Below are 24985 nucleotides of genomic sequence, written 5' to 3' on the forward strand. Positions count from 1 at the left end.
GGAGTTTGACACAGAATAGGACACGTGCTTATTCCATAACTGTTTTATTTCCTATTTGGGTTTATGCATAAACTTTATTTTTTAAGATTGTTTTTTCCAAGGCATTGTTAGATGCTAGTGTTTTCTGTCATAACTATGCAAACATTTGATTTCAAACTCAGTATCTTAGCTATTAAACTATTTCTTGTTATGATGTTATTTATGATCTTGTTATGACATATAGTGCAACTGCGCTCACGGTGACCCGAGTTCGATTCCCGTCTCGAGGTCCTTTGCTGATCCCGCTCCCCTCTCTCCTCCCAGCTCTTTCCTGTCATCTCTCTACTGTCCTATCACAATAAAAGGCATAAAAAGCCCAAAGAAATAAGAAAAAAAAAAAAAAAAAAAAAAGTCTGAATTTGTGGTGGCTGCGCTTTAAATTAAATTTTTACACAGCTCAGACTCATTTGGGGCAACTTAAGTCAGTGCTATATGCTTGATAAAAAACTGGTATGATTGCACTGTATACCTAAAATGTCTAGTTTGAACTTGCCGTTTGCTAGCAACTGATTTCTACATGGAAGCTTTGCATTCAAATATGTCAGCTCAGATCAGTGTTTTGTGTCTAATAATTTTGACACAAAACATCTAAATAATCTATCAAGCAGCTGTGTAATAAGTGGGATAATGTACATTCAGCCAGTTGTTATTGCAAAATAAAGATGTATATTATCCCTTACTTATTATAATCTTAATTCTAGTGATGAAGGATTTTGAAAGTCTGACAGTAATCAGTGTTAAGTGCTACTGTAAGGTTAACTTTGTCTGGTTTAAATGTTTAAAAATGATTAACAATTGAAAATATTAGAAATTTAGAAAAGTAATCAAAAAGTAATTAAAAGTAATAAGTTACATTACTTTAATAAAGTAATTGAAAAGTTACACTACTTATTACATTTTAAATCAAGTAATTTGTAATCTGTAACCCAGGGTTGGGGTCAATTCAGGAATGAACTCAACAACTCCAATTCAAAGAAGGAAATGGAATTGGAATTGGAATTCAACAACAATGACAGGAAACAGAGTTGGAATTGAATTGGAATTACAGGAAGTGGAATTCAATTCAGGGAAATTCCACTGAATTCCGTTTATTGCTGTTTCTGAGCATTTATTTGTGATTGCATTTAGAGACATACATTTGAACTTTATTTATGATGCTTTACAAATACCAAGTAATGTATGAAATAGAGTTGATCAAATGCAAGTAAATAAAAATGAGAACTGTACATTATGAATTAATAATTGAATGACAGTGGTGATAAGTTTCTGGATGTACTATACATTCAATATGTGATTACCACTTAATATATGTCTCAACTCACAAAAAAAATGAGTCATGTTCATGTATTTCATTCACTTTTTATTGCAACGAATTATCATCATTTCCTGAAATTTGGCATCGCTAAGATTGCATCTCTCAGGCCTAAATATCTCAAGTGGAATTTAGAATCTCATTTCAATTCTGTTTCCTGACATTCCAATTCAATTCCAATTCCAATTTCAATTCCATTCCAGGAAGTGAATTGGAATTTACCATTCATTCTCAATTCAATTCATGAACGGCCCCAACCCTGCTGTAACCTATTACATTTCCAAAGTAACCTTACCAACACTGTATATAGATCAGTGGTTGAGACTAATCTAATGGTAAGCAAACTGTTAATTAATACCACAGTAGTTTCAAGGCTTAATAGACTGCTAAAAAACAACAAATCCGACTAAAAGAATGTAATGTGTAGCTTTTATTTTCTGTTGCACACTCCATCACAGTAGATGGCGGAAATGCACCACACATTTGTTCGACAACCGCTTAATAAATTCAGAAGAAGACCCTATGCGTCTACTGACAAATGCGACCTCCAGAGGGCGCGGCCTTCGAAATGAGACGCAGCTTGTGATTGGCAGCGCTGAGAGAAGTAACGTGTGTCACGTGACAGCGCCGTTTACAGCTTGAACAATAAGTTATAACTGAATATTGACACTGACAAACTGTAATAAACATTAAACTGACGTTTAGCAGTTAAGAGTCAAACGTGGAGAAGTCATATTAGAAACATTACATACTACTTCGAGACAACTTCCGGGTCACTAAACCCAGTTTCACGCTTGTTGCCGTTGTATTGCGTTTCTGTGACACACTGCGGACCCGCTGACAAACATGGCAGGCAAAGCAGGGAAACAGAATCGCCCCAGAAAGGCGGATAAGGATGAAGAGGAGCAGCCGCTGCAGGCTGTTCTGGTTGCAGACAGCTTCAACCGCAGGTTCTTCCCCATCAGCAAAGACCAGCCGCGGGTGAGTGAAGCAAACATCACTGCGAGCACATGCTAGTGTGACTCCGGATCCAAACACACACAGACCTGCTAACGACTCACTGTGATGTTAAACAAAACATACACCTTCATACCTCCTTCATGTTTTCTGGACATGCACTCTGTTTATTAATCTATGTTTTAACTAAACAATTTGTCATGTACAAACATGACAACAGCAGTGCAGTAGGATCAGGGCTGCTTTGAGATCAGTATGCTCAAACGTACTTCATTTTTAATTTTTCATTACTTCTGTGCTGTTGTATGAAAAAGAAACTCATTGTGAGAAAGACAAAACCTAGGTTTCACTTTAAAGTATTTTTTGATTTGTGTATATACGTGTGTTTATATATAACCAAAAAGTAATCTTTGTTATTGTACATAACAGCTCCATAGAAAATGCTCTTTGGGAGAAGTGTCTATTTTTCTGCATGTAGCATGATAATAATATAGTGTTCTTAAAAGTACCTTTGTGTATCGTTTATATACCGTGCTAAGAATAATTGAGTAACATGATATATGGGCCATTCTACAGAATTGGTGCAGACTGCTGTACCACAACCAAAAAACACATTTGAAAAGCATTTAAGTATTCAAATCTTAGATGTTTACTAAAATTATCTATTGAAATCCACAATATGTAAAATATCATTAAGCTGAATATATATAAAACCATCATTTAGTGGGCACTTTAACTACGCCTCTACATTTATGATTAGGAAATTTTCCTGTGTCCTCTCTCTCATAGGTGTGAGTAGATAGGTCTCATCATTTTGAGGTAAATGTGTTCAAAAGTCTGAAAAATCTGTGCGTAACTTTAAAGAACGTCACTACTGAACATAAATTTTCTACAAATAAGCACACTTTTTTGGGAGTTATTCCATAACATGTAGTTTTTATATGTGTACAGCTGTTCAGAACTGTGCTAAGCATGTGCTGATTAGCGTCTAAAAATGTCACTACCGAAACAGTCATGACTAAAACATTTGGTGGCGTTTTGGGAGTGACGTCTTTGTTGCTCGGGTGTTAGCCCATAGAATTGTCACTGCCGTAACAGTCGACCGAAACATGTCATCATTGTTTCAGTAGTGACAAAAGGGAACACATAATCCTTTATTTGGTTGGAATAAACAACATTTTAGTACAGTTATGCAAATTTTATTTTGTTGTATTTCAGTATGTTTTAGTAGTGTTTTAGTATGTGAGTTAAAATTCTGTGTGATGTTGTCGCTACCAAAACATAGGATGTTTTGTCAAAAATGAAGTATCTGAATTATCAACTAAGATGTTATGACAGTGTTTGGTTCAAATTTATATTCAGACTAATGAATACTGATTCCTCTTGAAATCAGTAGGATCAACTTTTTGCCTTTTACAAAGAAAAATTGGATTCAAAATACAACAAATCTCATAAATCACACTTGAAATATTATTAAAATTGTAATTATTGATTTACCTCTAAAAACTTTTTAGTAAATTGAAAAAAATATATTTACAAGAAAGATGTAAGCAAAATCTTAATAGGTCAATATAACCCTTCTTATTACATTATCATCACTGTGATTTGGTTGTGAAAAATTTGGGGAGAGGACAAATACTCCAAAACCTTCTGAAAATACAATATACAATTAACTGCACAATTACTGGAAATGTGTACCTTGGATATTATACAATTTGCATACATGAAAAAAAAAAATGTCTTTTTCCACAAATTTTGCAAGACGTTTCCAACTCTGACTTCTGAATTCTGCAGAATGCTGATGCCATTTTATTTGACCATTCTTTGGACATGGTACCAGTTCTTTTGAAATAATTTGTTACATAAGTATGGTTGATTCATCAATATAAGAACTGTGCTATATTGGAAAAAATTGGCATTGCAGTTTTTAGCTTTTCTGCAATATGAAACTGTACAGGAATTTTCAACAAATGAACTTTGTTTTATCATTCTAGAGTTAGTGAGATCATTTTGTTGGGAAGTGCATCTGCATAGAAAATTAAAAAAGAAAAAAAAAAAAATTATAAAAAGTTATGATTGTTGTTGGTTTGACCCATTTTGATACCACAGCAAAAACTACTAACCTAACTAATATAAAGTTCAGACTTTACTGAAGACAAATGAACAGTCAGTAATAAAATAAGAAAGCAACAGCACAAATAAATACAGTGAAGATACATATTAAATAAACAGTGGTTTACATTTTTTCAGGTAGATTTAACAGTAAATTTGAGGTGCAGAAATTGAATAATCAAATGTAAAATAACACTGCATAGTCTTCACTGTAGAAATTAAATATAGAGTAATCCTTTGAAAAGCTGCAGAAGTTATTCAGTCAAGTGCAGAAAGTGATTTTCTCTTTGTCTTTTGCTGTTTTATTAATATTATTGACACTTTAAGACCTAATGCACAGATCCAGTGTATTGATAGACTGATACAACTTACCAAGATGGGTATTTTGACATAATTTTCTTTTGTGCTTTTGTGTCCAAAGTGCTTTACTTGTTACCTGTTTAATTCAGTTCTAGACTATTTGTAGGCTAACTTTTCACTCTTGCTTTTTCCCACCAGGCTCTTCTGCCTCTGGCTAATGTATCCATGATTGACTACACATTAGAGTTTCTGACATCTACTGGAGTGCAAGAGACGTTTGTCTTCTGCTGCTGGATGTCCAGCAAAATAAAGGAGCACTTACTGTGAGTTACACTCTGTTGTTTTTAATGATACCGTTGAATGACTGTGACTCTGATGACTCAGTATTTGTTGTCTTATTTCACAGAAAGTCAAAATGGTGTCGTCCCACATCTCCAAATGTGGTGCACGTCATCACCTCTGATCTGTACCGTTCCCTCGGGGACGTGTTAAGGGACGTGGACGCCAAAGCTCTAGTCCGATCGGACTTTCTGCTGGTATATGGAGACGTGGTGTCCAACATTGATGTTTCCCAGGCTTTACTGGAACACAAGTGAGTGTTGTTCATCCGCAGCGATGATGTACAGATCCCGATTATGTACGGTTGAGGTCAAAAGTTTACATACACCTTGCAAAACCTCCTGTAATAGTTGCATATGAGTCCCTCAGTTGTCCTCAGTGTCAAAAGATGAATCTCAAAATCATACAGTCATTGTTGGAAAGGGTTCAAAAACACAAAAATGCTGAAAAACCAAAGAATTTGTGTGACCTGAATGATTTTTTCTGAACAACAGTGGACAGTTTAACTGTTCAGGACAAACAAAGGGACTCATGAACAACTATCACTAAACAAAAAAACACAGCTGTGGATCATTCAGTATTAAGAATCAAGTATATGTGAACTTCTGAAGTGTCATTTTATAAATTCAGCTATTATTTTCTCCTGTGGACTATATAAATGTCTTTTATGTGAAATCTCTTATTCAGGTCAGTACTAAATAAAAAATAACATGTATTTTGTATGATCCCTCTTATTTTGGTAAAATAATTAACATTTTGCAGATTCTGCAAGGTGTATGTAAACTTTTGACCTCAACTGTATGAAAGTATAATTTATATATCATTAAAACAATTTATATTTCCCTGAAAGACAGAGGCGCAAATTGGACAAGAACGTCTCAGTGATGACCATGATCTTTAAAGAGTCGCCGCCCGGCCACAAGACTCGCTGTGAAGATGATGACATTATAGTAGCTATGGACAGCAAGAGCAAGCGCATTCTTCATTACCAGAGAGCACAGGCCTTAAAGAAACTTCACTTCCCTATGGTGAGATATTTAACTATGATTAATCGAGTACCAATCATTTTCGATGATCTTTCCAGTGAAATAGTAACATTATTTCTCATTTACTTTTAATCTTGTAATACTCATTCTCAGTGATGATTATTCATGATCAGTGAAGTTTCAAATGAAGGGTATTGCAGTCATGAAAATCAGACAGTACAACAAATAAGACCTTCAAAGATTAGTTCACTTCCAGATTAAAAATTTCCTGATAATTTAACTCACCCCCATGTCATCCAAGATGTCTTTCTTTCTTCCTTCAGTCGGTTTTTGATTTCCAGAATTTTTCTCCATATAGTGGATTCAGTGGTGGCCAACAGGTTGAAGGTCCGAACTGCAGTATCAATGCAGCTTCAAAGGGCTCTACACGGCAAGGAATAAGGGTCTTATCTAGCGAAATGATTGATAATTTTCTAAAAAACAAATCAAAATTTATATCAGGGTCTTAAAAATAGACTTAAAAAGTCTTTAATCACTTTTCTGTGAACTGAGGCTCTGAAAAGGTCTTAAATCAGAGCAGCAAGTCTTAAATTCATATGATCATGGCATTCATTTTCATGAGGGATTGTTTCCTAATGTGTTTCATTTTAAAGTGAAGCAAAAGCATAATTTCTGTGCTTATTAGGTCGCTCCGTGTTCATTAAACAATACGCGGTAGATGGCGTATATGCTGCATCTGTCAGTCACCCGAAGAAGAACTTGTCGTTTTGATTTTTTTATATAGTAATAAAAATCATTTAGTTTAATTAGAGAACAGACAATACAATTAAAACTGAACGCTCAGTGCAGTGTGCCGAACGACAGTCACATCGCTCTATCTGCATCTAAAATCTATCTAAAATTCCTCTATCTGCGTTTTATTCAGCTACAGAAACAACTTGGTAACTTAGAGATTCCTGAGGCGTCCTCAGTACTATTACTATAAAGCAAATGTTGAGTTTCTGCGCAAGGGCGCCCTCCGGCTTCCGAATCACTAAAAGCTTTATTGCCCAGTGTGTTTCAGTCACAAGGAATTCATCTTAATGTTAGGAGCCTTCCAGTACAGAAATTACAAACAATTTATTTCACATTCCAGTTTTCACATTACGTGTGTACTCCGTAATGCTCCGATCATCCTATTTTGGGTAAAAATAGGAAAGATAATACGTTTCTCTAAAGAAATAGGATTCCCTGAGTTATCCCCATTGATACAGTTATCGCAATAAATACCAAAAATTATCGTGATAAATTAAGCCCATATCACCCATCCCTAACTTAGATAACATATTGCTCTGTTTTCCCTTCAACCTTTTTTTTCCCCTTCCATTTTCTTTATTTGGTCTTAAAAAGGTCTTAAAATCTTAAACTTACCATCATAAAATGCAGAAACCCTGTATATACTTTTTAACCACAAATGTTCATCTTGCACTAGCTCTGCGATACGCATGTCTTTTCACGTGTTGAGAATTGTCCAACACTGTTGCTTTACCCTTTTTTTGTAACAGGCGTTTGACTTTCTTTGCACGTTCGCTTTGTAAACACTTGGTCGGTACTTCTGCCTGCTTCACATGTGCATGATTACGTAATGCGTAAAGTCAAGCTAGTGCAAAATGAGCATTTGTGGTTAAAAAGTATATACATTTTTATTTTTTTTAATTCTTATTATTATTATTTATTTTTTTATTATTATTTTTTTTTTTTTTAAAGAAAATTGGCGATTGTTTCACTAGATAAGACCCTTATTCCATGCCTGGGATTGTGTAGAGCCCTTTGAAGCTGCACTGATACTGCAATTTGGACCTTCAACCTGTTGGTTTTTCTTTTCTTTTTTTTATTCTAGATTATTATTCTTCTCTTTTAATGTATATATTTGTCCAGTCAGCTCAACAAAGCAAATAAAAATCATTGCATTTAGTGATTATAATTGTTTCTTATTTTCCACACAGAATATTTTCCATAGTGGAAGTGATGAATTTGAAATCAGGTTTGATCTTTTGGATTGTCATATTAGCATCTGTTCTCCACAGGTGAGTGTTTGTTTGTTTTACAGTTGTGCTTGTTTAAATTCTAAACGTATTATTTAATTAAAGTGAATGTTGTTTAACACAGGTTGCTGAGCTTTTCACAGACAACTTTGACTACCAGACAAAAAATGACTTTGTCCGTGGGCTTCTAGTTAATGAAGAGGTATGAGACACAGAATCAAGTGACTTATTTATGAGTTTGTATATAATCTTACAAAAACAGTTTTTTTTTCCACTAGATTTTAGGAAACCAGATCCATATGCATGTCACTAAAGACGGATATGGGGCTCGTGTGTCGAACCTCCTCATGTACGATCAGGTCTCCTCCGACATGATCCGCCGCTGGATCTATCCGATCACACCCGAGGCCAACTTCGCAGACCAGGAAGGCCAGAGCTGTACTCACTCTCGACATAATGTGTACCGTGAACCAGGGGTCAGTCTGGGTCACGGCAGCCAGATGGAGGAAAATGTGCTTATTGGCCGAAATACAGTGATTGGAGCAAACTGCACCATATCAAACACTGTGATTGGGGCAAACTGTGTCATCGGTACAGTATTTATATTAAATTATTTTGTATTGGTTCATGATATTGTATTGCTGGGTGATTAAACATTAAATCATGTTAAGATTGCGTAATAGTAATGACGATAAACTTTGAACATTTCTAATTTATATGTATTAATCAAACAGCCGTTCAGACAGCAGAAATAAATGCAACAGCAGCCAGACAGTGCATGTCACTAATAAGTGCTGCGTGTCCGTGTGAACAAGTTTGTGTAGTAGAAAAAACTACAGCATTCAAACACGTGTAACACTTGTGGCATTTTCAGTGGCTGTGTCTCAATATATTAGAGATGAACGCATGAACTTCATCTCCAGAGCTGAGTCACTTCAGCAGATTTAGAAATCTTGAGAAATTGTTTCATCTGAGAAAAAAAACTAGCGTCAAACACACACTAAAACTCAATTTTCACGACAACCCGCCAAAATAAAAGTCCGGTTTTACTTGAAGAAATTATGACAGAAGTATATTACTAACAGTGCTGAGGAAAGTTGCTTTTAAAAGTAATGCATTACAATATTTAGTTACAAAAAGTAACTAATTACGTTAGTTACTTTTTATGTAAAGGAATGTGTTAAATCTTTTTGCTTATTAGTATGGTTGAATTGGATCATCGAAGGTTGGCAGAAAAGATATTGGTTAATAAAATGGGATTAAATGCATAAAGGATATTTGTATCATTTAACATATTTCATTATCGCAGGTTTGCGTCATACTCTTGAGTTGAATTTCACTGTTTTTATTCATTTTGAGGAATACTGAATCAGTTTTTTGTGAGTGAGATGAATTAATGCATGTTCACATTTATTCTAGAACTAACATCTTATTCCTGATTTCTCTCAACATGGGGACAGGAGAACTTTTAATCGATAATATGGGCGGGGGGGGTAACTGGCGTTACTTATTTGAAAAAAAGTAACTCAGATATTTTCTTGTCGATTAAAAAGAAATGCGCTACTTTACTAGTTACTTGGAAAAAGTAATAATATTACGTAACTTGCGTTACTTGTAATGCATTACCTCCAACACTGATTACTAATGTGTACTAAAATGTACTTTGCATTGCTTTTTCATCCACATTTTATTGTAGGCAGCATCTTATTTGACAAAAAATAAACATACAATGTTTTGCTGTAAATTAATCGTTGTATTTTCATTAGATTACATTCTAAATGATTGGTTACATTTTTAAAGTAGTATTAATGATAAATTTGTGTTATGATAAATTTGTATTAATCATAAAACACAGAATCCAGAAAAAAAAAGAAAACAAAAAATTTAGGGAAAAATACAATGGATTTTATGGGACCCTAAATTAAAAGCTTACTTTGTCAAGTATAATTGTGAACTAAAAAGTTCACAAAGTTAAAAAAAAAAAAAACTCCATTTTCAAGATCTAACAAACTTGTGGAAAGCATTTCCTTCCACATTAAAGATAAATTAATGCTGTGATAATTATCGGTATCATATGACATGGAAATAAATATCATGATAATGTTTTTAGCCATATCGCCCAGCCTTACTTCCCTGTATGTTTTGTTTGTGCTGTGTTGCATGTGTAATCACACAGCCCAATGCCTTCTAAAACTCAGTTCAGTTATCATTCTTTATATTTTGCCATTTTTAAAAATACAGCGTGACTGTGAAAATCTATTACACTGTGTGCAGAATTATTAGGCATTTTGATATTCTGGTCATATTTTTTTTTCCAAACACATTTTACCAATTCCAAACCACATCAGTCTTAATAACTACTGTTAATTTTGTGTTTAATCATTTATATGTGATATATAATTGTCCGTGAAGGCTGGAAGTGAAAAACTCCTTATATTCAGGTGTGCAGGATTATTAGGCATGTTTTCGTTTACAGCTAAAATGAGCCAAAAAAGAGATTTAACCCAGACTGAAAAGTCCAAATTATTAAATGCCCATGAGAAGAATGCAATACTAATGCATTACAAGAATTTGCAAAGTTAAGGCTTGACCATTGGACAGTGAAATGCTTGTTGAGTCTGCATGGTCAGAAAAAACAGGTGGAGAAGAAAAGATGCATGTTAACTGCAAAAGAATTAGGAATTAAGGTGAAGAATTAGGTGTGACACCATCAGGAACCGTTTCCAGTTCTCCAGCGCCACCATTTTCCAGAACTGCAACCTACCTGGAGTCTTCAGAAGTACAATGTGTCAGGTTCTCAGAGACTTTGCTTGGTAAAAAATCCTAAAAAATGCCCCTGACTTAATAAGAATAACAAGCTGACGTCTTGTGAAATACATGAAGACAGTTTTTTTATATGCTTTAGAGACAGATAAGTTGAGAGTGACTCTTGAAGGACAAGCATCATCCTCTTGTACCTCTGATTCAAGAATTTATCTTCTAAAATCTGGCAGTAAGTTTTGGGAGTTCATTTTAGTCCATCTCTGCAAGTCAGACTTTTCAGGATAAGAGACTAAACATGAACTCCCAAAACTTACTGCCAGATTTTGGAAGATAAATTCTTGAATCAGAGGCACAAGAGGATGTGATGCTTGTCCTTCAAGAGTCACTCTCAACTTATCTGTCTCTAAAGCATATAAAAAAAAAACTGTCTTCATGTATTTCACAACACGTCAGCTTGTTATTCTTATTAAGTAAGGGGCATTTTTTAGGATTTTTTACCAAGCAAAGTCTCTGAGAACCTGACACATTGCACTTCTGAAGACTCCAGGTAGGTTGCAGTTCTGGAAAATGGTGGCGCTGGAGAACTGGAAACGGTTCCTGATGGTGTCACACCTAATTCTTCACCTTAATTCCTAATTCTTTTGCAGTTAACATGCATCTTTTCTTCTCCACCTGTTTTTTCTGACCATGCAGACTCAACAAGCATTTCTCTGTCCAATGGTCAAGCCTTAACTTTGCAAATTCTTGTAATGCATTAGTATTGCATTCTTCTCATGGGCATTTAATAATTTGGACTTTTCAGTCTGGGTTAAATATCTTTTTTGGCTCATTTTAGCTGTAAACGAAAACATGCCTAATAATCCTGCACACCTGAATATAAGGAGTTTTTCACTTCCAGCCTTCACGGACAATTATATATCACATATAAATGATTAAATACAAAATTAACAGTAGTTACTAAGACTGATGTGGTTTGGAATTGGTAAAATGTGTTTGGAAAAAAAATATGACCAGAATATCAACATGCCTAATAATTCTGCACACAGTGTAGTCTGACATCCTGCTATTTGTTGTTTTGTCTGCTTAGGAGACAATGTTACTTTGGATAGAGCTTACATATGGAACAAAGTGCGCATAGCCAACGATGTGAAGGTCAAGCAGTCGGTTATCTGCGATAATGTGAAGGTGAAACACGGAGTTGTTTTAAATGAGCAATGTGTGCTCGCCTACAACGTAAGTAACCAAAACATTTGAATTTTTGTTTTTTATTTTACATTTTGCTATGTCTGATCTAGAGTTGCATGATTAATTGTTAAAAGATTGTAATGTTGGTTCAAACACCCACAAGATCTAATTAGGTCTTTGAGTGAATCACTGATTCATTCATTCAAGAGATTCTTTTAAAAATGGTGATTCATCCAGTAATGTATTAAGTGAAGTCTTTATCAGTGAGTCATTGAATCAATCATTCAAGAGATTCATTCAAAAACAGAGATTCATCCAGTAATGAATCAAGTGATATGTTTATTAGTAAATCACGTAATCATTCAGTCAAACCAATTTTATAAAAAGAAATTAACATTTTGTAAGAACCTCTGGTAAAGTACATGTTACTTTTAGATGTCTACTCAGATTTTAATAACACGTAATTCTCAGTTTTTCCAGAATCACACAGCTCTGGTCTCAACTAATTTGTTGCATTTATATAATATAAATATACAATATATATGTTCAAATATATTAAACAATATCAAAGTTAAATAAACTTAAAGGTGTCCAAATTTAAATTATTATTTGGTCCCTTAATTGTTGACGATCAAAATAGAGGCTTAATGAGAAACTACATTGAATATTCTTGACTGTGTGTCCAAATCACTTGCTAGTTTCCTTGTTTTGTAACCAAATGTTGATATGCAGGTTGTGGTGGGTCCAGATATTACTCTTCCGGAAGGCACAGTTCTGTCCATGCACCATCCAGATGAAGAGGATGATGAAGATGAGGACGAGTTCTTGAGTGATGACAATGATGTTGGCTTCAGTAAAGACAAAACCAAACAGAAAGGTTCATGCTCCTTTTATTTTCTTATGTGGACATAACATACAAGTTCTGTAAGATGCAAATAACGGTGACTGTGATGTTCACATTGACATTGATTTAAATCCCAGTGGTCACTGACTTGATCATCCATGTAAATTAATATTACTTAATACTTACTTGTGCAACAAGGACAAATTTAAATAAAATATATTACTTTTGTGTTAGAAAAAAGCATTTAGGATGTCGTTCACATGAGTGAATTGTCATTTAGCTCTTTGTTTTGTCAGTGTTTAAGCCAGCAGAGGTTGGTTCAGAGGGTGAAGGATACAGATGGAAGACCAGCAGTCTTGATGACACAGAGGAAGATGAGCTTGCTGAATGCATTTGGGGTGAGATGTCTGTCATAAAATATTCTATTCAAGTCTTAACACGTTTTCATACCATGGAGGAATGTTGTGCGAGTCTGGAACAACATAAGCATGAATAAATAATGACTGTTTTCGAATTTGGATGAACTAATACTTGAATATAAGGCTCCTATCGTATTCAGGTCAGTTTTAACCCAGAAGCAGTTTATAAAACCTTCTAATAAAAAAAAACTTTGCATGTGGGGTATCAAAATGCACATCATTCATTCGTTCATATATTTTTTAGATTTGTAAAAATATTTTTGAGGACATATTACCATTTTAAAAAAAATGTTACACATTTTGCATTCAGGTCACTTTTGACCTGGAAGTGAACTGTGGCTTTACACCTGAAATTATGCAGATGATTTATTTATGTATTTTATTTTATATTTTATTTTATTTATTTGTTTGTTTTTCTTTTTTTTTTTTTTTTTTTTTGGTATTTTTGTTGGTAGTTTTGAGTATGCACTCACAAACACGTTATTAACAGACAATAGATGTAATATTTAACAAATAAGCTGTATGTAATAAACTACAGCAAAAGTAAAAAAAAAAAAAAATTCTAAAGCTAAAAGAGAAGTCCATATTTAATTTTGCTTCCACCTGTTAATGAAAAATGGCAGTTTCAGGCTGAAATTGATAGTTTATGCAAGTAAAAAGATTATGTTTTGTTTGAAAGTATTTCAGAGTAATATTTTTTATGTTTTGTTAGAAAAAGAATAAGTAGGTTTCATCAATTTGGCCTGTTTTTGAGCAGCATGAGTTATTAAATTTCAATTCATTCCAATGGAGTTAATACTGGTAATTATCAGTTTATATGTTCTCATAAATTTCATATAGGGATATATTGAAATTAAATGTCTCATGTATATTGAAAAAAAATTCTCACATCAAATGGTTTAGTTGTAAACTTTGACGTTTTTAATAATTTCTCAATTTGATGAATTAAAAAGGGGAGTAAATATAGTAGTAGGATATTAAGACATGCTAACATTCAAAACTTTGACATTTTTGTACATTCACTCATTAAAGAAGTTGTCCACTTCCAAAACAAAGATTTACAGATAATGTCCTCACCCCCTTGTCATCCAAGATGTTCATGTCTTTCTTTCTTCAGTCGTAAAGAAATTATGTTTTTTGAGGAAAACATTTCAGGATTTTTCTCCATATAATGGACTGATTTGGTGCCCTGATTTTGAACTTCCAAAATGCAGTTTAAATGCGGCTTCAAACGATCCCAAATGTGGTTGTAAACGATCCCAGCTGAGACAGAAGGGTCTTAACTAGCCAAACGATCGGTTATTTTCATAAAAATAATACAATTTATATACTTTTCAATGTCAAATGCTCGTCTTGTCTTACTCTGCCAGGACTGTTTTTGTTCCAGTTCATGACAGTTAGGGTATGTCGAAAAACTCCCATCTCATGTTCTCCCTCAACTTCAAAATCATCCTATATCGCTGTTTTACCTTTTTTGTTAAGGGTGTTTGATCTTCTTTGCATGTTCACTTCGTAAAGACTGAGTCGGTACTTCTGCAGTGATGTAGGATGATTTTGAAATGATTTTTGAAGTTGAGGGAGAAAATACGATTGGAGTTTTTCGTCATACCCTAACTGTCTTGAGCCAGAATACACAGATTTCGAGGAGAGCCAGGCAAGATGAGCGTTTGAGATTAAAAGTATTTAAATTGTATTTTTTTTTAATGAAAATAACCGATCGTTTCGCTGGATAAGACCCTTCTGCCTCAGCTGGGATCGTTTGAAGATGAATTTAAACTGCATTTTGGAAGTTCAAAATTGGGGCACCATATCAGTCCATTATATGGAGAAAAATGCAGAAATGTTTCCCTCATAAAACAATTTCTTTACGACTGAAGAAAGAAAGACATGAACATCTTGGATGACAATAATAAGCAATTACTAATCAGATACTTTTTTTTTATGGTTTTTTGTTTATATGTTTTTAGTTGAAAAATATGAAGTTGCGACTGTTTTATAAGCACGTTCATGTGAAAGGTGTGTGTGTGTGTGTACTTTTTTTTTTTTTTTAATTGATAAAAGTGAAATAAACGGGCATTAATGTCATGTTTTCTAGGCCTGGTGTTGAATGCCGACCCAGAGAGTGACAGTGAAAGTGAGGTCAGTGAGGGATCACATGACCTGGGAAGCCATCCTGCGTCACCTGAACTGGATGATGTCAAAGGTGAGAACTGTAAACGTCTTGCATCCATATGTTTCATAAATATTTAGCGGAGCTCTATTTACCCTTTCTAATATCACTTAGACCTCCCAGGTTTATACTAACTTTTGTTTCCCCTCAGTGTTTCAGAATGAGGTTCATGGCACGTTACAGAGAGGTTTGGATGAGAACATAGGCTGTGACAATCTGGTTCTTGAGATCAACTCACTCAAGTAAGTTAAAATGACAAAGCTCTGGTTATTTAAACATTTGCTTTAGAAAACCAAATGCAGGTAAATGCTTTGTCTCTTCTCAGGTACGCCTACAATATTTCTCTGAAGGAGGTTATGCAGATTTTGATTCGAGTTGTGCTCGAGTTTCCTTTTCACCAGCAGGGGGCTCAGATAAGCACAGCTCAGTATTCATCACACCTGCTGCCTGTGAGTGTGACTGCTTGATATGTACAGGGATCAAAGCACTCCAAAGTTTCTTTATTCTGTTGAACATCATGATATTTTGAAGAATGTTGGTACCCATAGTTGAGTTTCCATAACTAATTCTGCTATTTGACGCTGCACTATAGAAATAAAGCCGACTTGACTCTCTGACTATAGCTGAAGATACTGATAACAGTCGCTGTATTTTTCCTCACAGTTGTTGAAGAAGTGGGCGCCAGTCTTTAAGAACTATGTCAAGAGACCTCAAGACCAAATGGACTGTCTTGCTTCCATGGAGGAGGTTTTCCTTGAACGAGAAACTCATTGGGCAGCTTTGGTCAAGGTGAGGCATCTCTTTTTCTACAATGAACCGTAACACACGTTCCCTGGCTGATTGTACGTGATGTGTGTCCGTTTTAGGTGCTGATGAGTATGTACCAGCTGGAGATCTTGGAGGAGGAGGGCATTATGCACTGGTTCAATCAGAGCTCCACCACAGACAAGAGCCAACAGCTCCGCAAGAATCAAGGGGTGCGGTTCTTTAAGCTTTAACTGATGTAAAATCAAGCCTATAGCTACATTTACACTAAATGCAGGCTCACCAAGCCTGCATTTATTTGATCCAAAGTACAGCAAAAAAAAAAGGAACATTTTAAAAATATTTTGACTATTTGAAATAACTGATTTCGATTTGAATATTTCTTTAAAATGTCATTTATTCCTGTGATTTCAAAGCTGAGTTTTTAACATTATTATTCCAGTCACACGATACTTCAGAAATCATTCGAATATTCTGATTTGCTGCTTAAAAAACATTTATTTTTATAATTATGTTGAAAACAGCTGTGTAGATTTTTTTTTTTTTTTTTTTTTTTTTTTTTTTTTTAGGTTTATTTAAATAAAAAAGTTTTGGAGAATGACATATATTTGAAACAGAAATCTTTTGTAACATTATAAATGTCTTTATCATCACTTTTGATCAATTTAAAGCATCCTTGCTAAATAAGAGTATACATTTCTATAATTTCTTTCCCAAAAAAATATACTGACTCCAAGCTTATGAATATTATAGTGTATAATGTTACAAAAGTTTTTTTATTTCAGATAAATGCTGATCTTTGGATCATTCCATTCATCAAAGAATCCTGAAAAAATGTTTTAAAAAAATGTCAGCTGTTTTAAATATTGGTAATAATAATAATAATAATAATAGTAAATGTTTCTTGAGCAAATCAGCATATTATAATGATTTCTGAAGGATCATGTGACACTGAAGACTGGAAAATTTTGCTTTGATCACAGGAATAAATTACATTTTAAAATATATTCAAATAGAAAGCAGTTATTTTAAATAGTCTGAATATTTTACCGCTTTTTCTGCATTTTGGATCAAAAAAATGCAGGCTTGGTGAGCAGAAAAGACTTCTTTAAAAAAAAAAACATTAAAAATCTTACTGTTCAAAAAGTTTGGCTGTTAGTATACACTAGATTTTTAATTCTGAACATTGCTGTCAAATTGCAAGCTGTCTTTACAGGACTGCGTGAATCTGTGTGAAAGAGGACTGTGTTAACTTGAAGTTCTTATATCCTGTTATTCCACAGCTCTTGAAGTTCATTCAATGGCTAGAGGAGGCTGAGGAGTCTTCAGAAGGAGATGAATGAACATAAACCATCATTTGAGTGACACACGCTTTGGACGGTCATTTATACACTTTACAAACCAGAAAAATGCATCATCATGTGTTTGTGGAATGTTTGATTCTGCACGGTTTGATGGTCTTGACAAATGGCAACGTATAAAGGTGTTGAAATGAATATTTATTCATAGCTTTTTTTTCTTACTTGATTTCTGTATGGTTATACTGCTTGCAGTATGTAATATTGACAGCTAGCAGTTGAAATTGATACTGCAGTCCAAACTGAAAATATTGGAGAGTGTTGTTTCTGGTGCTCACACAGGTTGCCAGTTTGAGGACATGCAACGCAACTGACAATGCAACCTGATGAGCCTCACGCTGTAGATGAGTTGTTTTATCCTCATTTTAATATGCTTCTGGCTGAGGCTTTTTAGGTCAGGTAGAATCTGTGATCTCTGATCTGGTTTGTTTTCTAGCTTCCATAGCTGTGATGTGTTTTTTGCAATCTGGCAACCCGAGGTGTTAAAATATCATTGGGTGAATTTGCAGTGGGCGGAATTACATAGATCAAAACATTTCAACATGGAACATGCATTTCAAAGTATTTGAACTTAGTATGTTCCCTAAATATCTGTAAGCATATTATTTTTTTATGCTTTAAAAAAAAATTACAGCACCTTTAAAGGGGTCATTGGATGCAAAGTTCACTTTTACATGTTGTTTGAACATTAATGTGTGTTGGCAATGTATGTATACATGCACCCTATAATGATAAAAATCCATGCAGTGGTTTTTAATTGATCTGTAAAAATAATATCCCCTTTTTCAAATCGAGCCATTCTCAGATGCCTGTCGGTGTGGCGTCACAATGACAGGCCACTCCCACGATAGTTGATTGACATGAGTGTCTTACCTCAGACCCGCCTTACATCAGCTGTAACAGTTTGACCTCCATTGTTTTGATGCTGGAGCAAGTTATCGAGTTTAGCGGCTAAAGTAAACAGGCTCGGCACTCCACAGAGAGAAGTGAGCTCATTAACATTTAAAGCAACCTCGACCAGAACTGGATGATTTTTGCAAGGTAAAAATGTTGTTTTACACAACCATTGAGAATTTTTAACCAAAGTATATTATAGACTTTTCATTAAGACTCTAAAGAATCATATCAACTTGTGGAAAGTGGGCATCCGATGACCCCTTTAATTTACCATCATGTTCCAAATATGCAGTACGGACAACAAAAATGATATTTTGAAAAACAAACAACGTTGGACCCCATTGGCTTTAATTTTATGGATATAGAAAATACATGTTTCAAAATAACATTCTATAATATCAAATAAAATGTCCATACTTACAAAAAGTAAAGCACACTGAAAAACCTAATGCCACCTTTATTCTATGTCACTCATCTAAAACATAATTTATGACAAACAGGCCCTTTGATAATAAATCATTTAAATTGATTACTTGGTTATGGAATATTTATTTTGAAATAGCATTTTAGTTTTTTGTGAACCTTGATGGCTGAAAGTCCACAGCAGAATTACAGTGATTAACATGAACACCCATGATTTAAGAATGACTTTAGATATTAGTGATTCAGTCAAGCAGAAGGGAATTGATATTATTTTGGATTCATATTTTTCACATTCTCATTGGCAAAACCATGATTTTGAATGAGTTTCATAATTACCTTAATCAAGAACTATCATGACCCAGTTGGCTATTTCTTATCCTTATTAATAGCACCATGAATGAGACCACCTATGAGTGTAAACCCTGTTATTCCAAACAGCGCCGTCAACCCTTTCCACATGTTGGCGCAGTTTTCATGACGCTGTATGAAGCTCTTGTAATCACTGGGGATGAGGACATAGCTGCGGCCGTCTTTGGGTGGCTGTAGCCTCATGACCTTATCCTGCTCCAGAACGAGCTCCCCGAATGCGGTGATGGACGATCCCACACGCAGCAGCTCCTCTCGCTCCTCTAGGGCCACAGGCTTCTCCCCGCTCAGCTCTCCCACAACAGCGTCCATCAGCCCTTCTTTGGCCTGTCTGAGCCGTTTGTGCACCTGCTCCAGGAAATCGCCGCGCGCCTCCAGAGGCGAATCCACACGGACCGAAACCTCACTGATGTATGAGCCGGGCTGGATCAAGCTGAAGGGCACGGTGTTGGTGGTCTGCTGCTTGTTCACTTTTTTGGAGACCCTGTGCGGATGTGTTTCAATGCTTTATAATAACTGGTTTTTAAAGAGATAATGAAGCATGTAATATTTATATTAAAAAGACAGCTCTGATGCTGGTCGAAACTATGCCAAAATGAGTAAAGTGCAACAGTTGGGCTCCAGATGTAAAAATTCCATACATTTTTACTATATGGAAACAAATTAACAATAACTGATAAAATTATGATATATGCTTTTGTTAAAACCATCTGTTCACATTCAGCTTATTTTTAAAATAATCATGTTTAATAACGGAATGAGTGGTGGAAAAACTGCAGAAAATTCCACCAATCAGAGAGTTGCAGTGAGTTAAGCACACCAAATGACATCTTTAGCTCCGCCCACTCCTATAAAGAACCACAAACAATGTAATCGAGTTTTATTACAGTGTATGGGCCATTCTACAGAAACGGCTCAAAGTCAGAGTTGGAAACATCTTGAAAAAATGATTTTTCCACAAATGCAAATACAAAGGTACACATTTCTAATAACTGTACAGTTAATTCTAATATTGTATTTTCATAAAGTTCTGGAATATTTTTCCTCTCCCCAAATTTGTCACTACCGAAACACAGTAATATATAATTTAATAAGAAGGGTTATCTACCTTTATTTTATTTTATTTTATTTTTTGCTCTTTGTCAACCAATAATAATTACAATTTTAACAATATTTCAAGTATGATTTATGAGATTGTATTTTGAATCCAATTTTTTTTTGTAATAGGCAAAAAGTTGATAATACTGATTTCAAAGTTAAGGATTCATTAGTTTGAATATACACTGAACAACAATAATGGAATAAAAAGCAAAAATTATTTCAGTGTTTTCTTAAATTGAAATTTATGGGTTAGGGTTTGGGACAGCCACCTCCCAATTACAAGTATCTACTAAATAATGATTTTATTTATATTACATTTACAGATATTTTAAATATTATTGTGGGTTTTAATAGATAATAGCAGGATCTTAGTAAACCTTTTTTTTTTGGTTGTGGGACAGCAGTTTGCACCAGTTCTGTAGAATGGCCCATATAGATTCTATAGATACAATCAACAACTTTAAATTAACAGGTTTACATTTCTCCATTTTCAATTAGATTGTCATTCACAATGCTTCATCGGATTGTAGTTCGTTCTCACTAAACATGTTAAGTACACAGTCTTTTGTACGGCTGTCTTTTTGCTTCAAATCAATGTTTGTAATGTTGTGATTCATCTCATAGTTTGGTTCATGGATTATAAAGCTTTAAACAAAAGACTCTTTCAAAATCCCTATTCTAAAAAGTATTTCAATGTAAAAATATAAAGTTAAACAATGATAAATTAGAAATTAAAGTATGATTCAGTAGCATGTTTTTCTAATCCTACTACTTAAACTCCAAATGATTTGCAGTGGAGCATTTACCATGTTTTTAGAGAAGAGTTCCAGTATTTCCAGTGCTCGTGCACAGTAATCTTCTGGATGACACCATGACACCGTGGAACGTACTGGCTGGAAATGGGCTCTCCGACGGCCTGCACCAGTCCTGCAATTAAGAGAAAATAAGCATGCATCAATTAAAACTTCTCAAATATGTGACCCTGGACCACAAAACCAGTCATAAGTGTCAATTTTCCAAAACTGAGCTTTATACATCATCTGAAAGCTGAATAAATAAGCTTTCCATCAGTGCATGATTTGTTAGAATAGAACAATATTTGGCCGAGATACAACTATTTCAGTATATGGAATCTGAGGGTGCAAAAAAATCAAAATATTGGGAAAATCGCTTTTAAAGTTGTCCAAATTAAGTTCTTTGCAATGTATATTACTAATCAAAAATTAAGTTTTGATATATTTACAGTAGGAAATTTACAAAATATCTTCATGGAACATGATCTTTACTTAATTTCCTAATGATTTTTGGCATAAAAGAAAAATCTATAATTTTGACCCATACAATGTATTTTTGGCTATTGCTACAAATAAACCCCAAGCGACTTAAGACTGGTTTTGTGGTCCAGGGTCATATATGAGGTGCTATTTGACATTTTATTTACCTTCTACAGCAACATAATGAAGTCTCTTGTTGGACGACGCACTCAGAATCCTGAGCAGGTGATGGTCTGGCTGAAAGTTTGGTATCTCCTGTAAAGGGGAGGAAATGTCAAATTCACAGCAGCTCTTTGGCTGTGCACACTTTTTTCAATTTGGCATTAAGCTGAATCCATTTATTTCACTTTCATTCAAAGTAACTCATACATGAGTCATTCTATATTTCCTCATAAAAACAAAAATCTGCTTTCTCAGTAAACTACTCTTGGTTTCAGTTGGTATTTTTTATCTGGTTTTTAAACTTAATCATTAACCATTTTGATATTACAAAGAAAAAACTTACGGACAAACTGTATGGCTTTACAGGTTGATAATTTCACCATTTTGGCTCTTAATTTCAATGACAGGCCTTATATGGCCAACCAAATGTTGTTGTTTTTTTATCAGGTTAACCTCCAATTGTAACATTTATTTGAGTTAAAGTCATAACCCATAACAATGTATCCAACATAGTTGACGGGCAATTATTAGACTCCTTGACAGAATATAGAAAAATAAAGAGGAAGTTCATCATAATGTGACCGTAATGTATCGGCCGCAGAAGAGAATGACATCACATGATGTTGGTCACATGTTTTTGCCATAAACCATTTTTAGTTTTCGGGGGGTGTTTGTTTAGTAACATAGGTAACCATTTTTGTAGACATCATAAAATGAACATTTTCTCTATTTTTCTAAGGTATTTACATTGTACACTGCACTGCATCAGGGTTCAACGGTTCTGTTTCTTTGCTAGCAGTGATGTGTAAATCATTACTGTACCTTCAGCTTCTGTACTTCTTGTCTCTTATCTGAGTATAGTTTATAAAACAGGCCAGAGAAGGCGAAGCAGGATCCCGCACATATGACGGTCAGTGGGTGAAGGAGATTATCACTCATTTCTGCTCTGGAGAAAGAGAGAAACACTTCAAGCTCATCTGAAATGTTTAGTTGTAAAACACAGTAAACATGGTAAACCTTAACCTACCAGTCTCAGCACAATAAATAGCAGTGAGGGTGGCATAAATGGCTTCATCAATGTGGCAAGCTCTTTTATGGTCATGCATTTTAGTAAAAAGTTTATGGTTATTTAAAACTGTATTTAAACAAGGAAAGAAATACACGTCCTGTCCAGCTAGTTTAGTTTCGTTTAGTAGAACCTAGTTTTGTTTTCATTTCACCTCTTTAGTTTCTTAATAGGTATGGCAGTATAACTATAGTTTATATGCAACAAAATATCTCTGTCACAAAGTATCGTGTTGACAGTTAGCAAGTAGCGACTTGAAAGCTAAAACAACAGGTGAGGGCGGACAAATGTGTACCTCAGCGAAAGTAAAACATGTCAGAACAGTTTAGGTTACGATGAATCAGGAAACCACGGCTTTATATTACTCATAACTATTACTATGACCACTCGTTTGATTATACAACGTTCATATTATGTATTATATTTACTGCAGCTTATGCTAAATAGTTTTCACCATTACGATTGTCTTTCTCACCTTTAGTTTATTATACACACATCCAATCCGCCATCATTTGAGGTGCAGTGTGCATGTGTGTCCACAGGAGGGCTGTGATGAAATGAAGACACTCCCACTGATAGACAATAGTCTAGTGAACATCCCTGTACCGTACTCGCGTGGTTTCTAAACCGGTTAAGAGCAAACCCCGCCCCACCGCCGATTTCATTGGTCAATTCAATCAGTCAATCACCAAAATTTCAGACTTTTTTAATTCGTCAAGAACGCCGCTACAAATGATCTATTTTTTCATTTAATCCTATTTTGTAAAGCAAATTCATTAAATATTCAATACATAAAACGAATAGTTCCAGTGTCATTTTAAATTTTAAATTTGATTTTAAATTTGAAGTGCACTGCCGGAAACACCAGCCAGCTACTTAAAGGGACAGTTCACAAAAAAGCATCAAGGCTTTGTTCTCACAAATGAGTCTTAAATCTCAATTGTACGTTGTGGCCATCTGGTGGACATAAAAAATGAACAGCACCTACCGAGCTGCTGTTTTCAGTTACAGTCGCTGGTTTCACATCTGTTCTGCAGCTCATAGTACCTCATTCTAAAAAATAAAATTGTGTAAGTAATTGATTTGTGTCGGCACACTGGACTAAATAAGTAAAATAAAACATTCATAAATAAAATCTGTGATTTTTCTATTTAACTAACTTGGTTCTTCATCTTATTTTATAAGCAAAGTTGATTTGCACTGCATTTATAAATCACTATGTATCATAAAAAAAATCATTATAATATATTAAAGAAAACTTCACTGGGGTTATAGGTCAATGTCTCTTTTAGGCAAGTCATTTCACTCGGTGGCCATCTTTGAAATGCCTCTTTTGGGCAGCTATTTCAGTCATACTAGTATTCGGTGCCTTTTGGACATCACATAAATATATTTTTTTTAAACCAGTTCTTGTCTAATTATGATACAGGCTGTAAAACATGTGAGAAACAACAACAAAACGTGACACTAATAGAGTGGACATTTTGACCTAAAATCAGCCATTACACTAAAAAGCAAAACAATGCTAACACATAAGGTCTGTCAAATAAAGAATTTAATGTTTGTTTGTTTTTTAATGCTACTTTTACAACTAAGAATTTCTCTTTTTTAACTTATTTTTGGGGGTTTTATGCCTTTTTATTGCGATAAGAGAGTAGAGAGATGACAGGAAAGAGCTGGGAGTACAATAGGGAGCGGGATCGGCAAAGGACTTAGAAGCGGCATTCGAACTCGGGTCGCCGTGAACGCAGATGCGCTAATCACGAGGCTATTGGTGCCTACACAACTAAGAATCTCTATTTGCTTTTTTCAAATTCCCCCTAACAGGGTGGACATGTTGACATTGACAACATCAAATTGGGATCTTTTCCCAGCCTGGGAACAATAAAAATAATAATAATAATAAGTAAAAACATACAATTAACAAAACAGAGGCTCTTACTCACCTTCCCCAGTTGCTTTTCCTCCAATGAAATGATGTCAGCCCTTTGATATGATATAATTTTCTTTTTCCAACTTCAATTTAAAGGTGCAGTGGACAAATATAACGCGGTGGACAATATTTCAAAGGACAAGCTAAAATATTTGGAATATTTAAGTTTGTTTGTTTTGAATATTTAGTA

The 24985-nt window shown here is 34.6% G+C and overlaps 2 protein-coding genes across 3 annotated transcripts; one reads left to right on the forward strand and one right to left on the reverse strand.

The window, feature by feature from the left end:
* Positions 1-1970: 1970 nt before the first annotated feature.
* Positions 1971-18999, forward strand: eif2b5 (eukaryotic translation initiation factor 2B, subunit 5 epsilon). The gene is made up of 16 exons (XM_051137433.1): positions 1971-2332; positions 4919-5043; positions 5127-5312; positions 5910-6087; positions 8031-8111; positions 8194-8271; positions 8348-8660; positions 11920-12065; positions 12750-12894; positions 13158-13259; positions 15376-15483; positions 15602-15692; positions 15776-15899; positions 16114-16239; positions 16317-16427; positions 17499-18999. The coding sequence occupies exons 1-16, from the start codon at positions 2198-2200 to the stop codon at positions 17556-17558; spliced, it is 2109 nt and encodes a 702-aa protein (XP_050993390.1). The 5' UTR covers positions 1971-2197; the 3' UTR covers positions 17559-18999.
* Positions 18961-23472, reverse strand: LOC127182265 (mitochondrial ubiquitin ligase activator of nfkb 1-A). 2 transcript variants are annotated; one of them, XM_051137453.1, is made up of 5 exons: positions 23338-23472; positions 22619-22737; positions 21802-21889; positions 21167-21287; positions 18961-19743 (listed from the first exon to the last, which is right to left on the reverse strand). In XM_051137453.1, exons 2-5 carry the CDS (start codon positions 22733-22735, stop codon positions 19260-19262), a joined length of 810 nt encoding a protein of 269 aa, XP_050993410.1. In that variant the 5' UTR covers positions 22736-22737; positions 23338-23472; the 3' UTR covers positions 18961-19259. The 2 variants fall into 2 exon arrangements, with proteins under 2 accessions (XP_050993410.1, XP_050993402.1); XM_051137445.1 differs by having other exon boundaries at positions 22619-22742.
* Positions 23473-24985: the final 1513 nt, after the last annotated feature.

Source organism: Labeo rohita, chromosome 2 (genome assembly GCF_022985175.1).
Source record: "Labeo rohita strain BAU-BD-2019 chromosome 2, IGBB_LRoh.1.0, whole genome shotgun sequence".
In the NCBI taxonomy this organism is placed as follows: domain Eukaryota; kingdom Metazoa; phylum Chordata; class Actinopteri; order Cypriniformes; family Cyprinidae; genus Labeo; species Labeo rohita.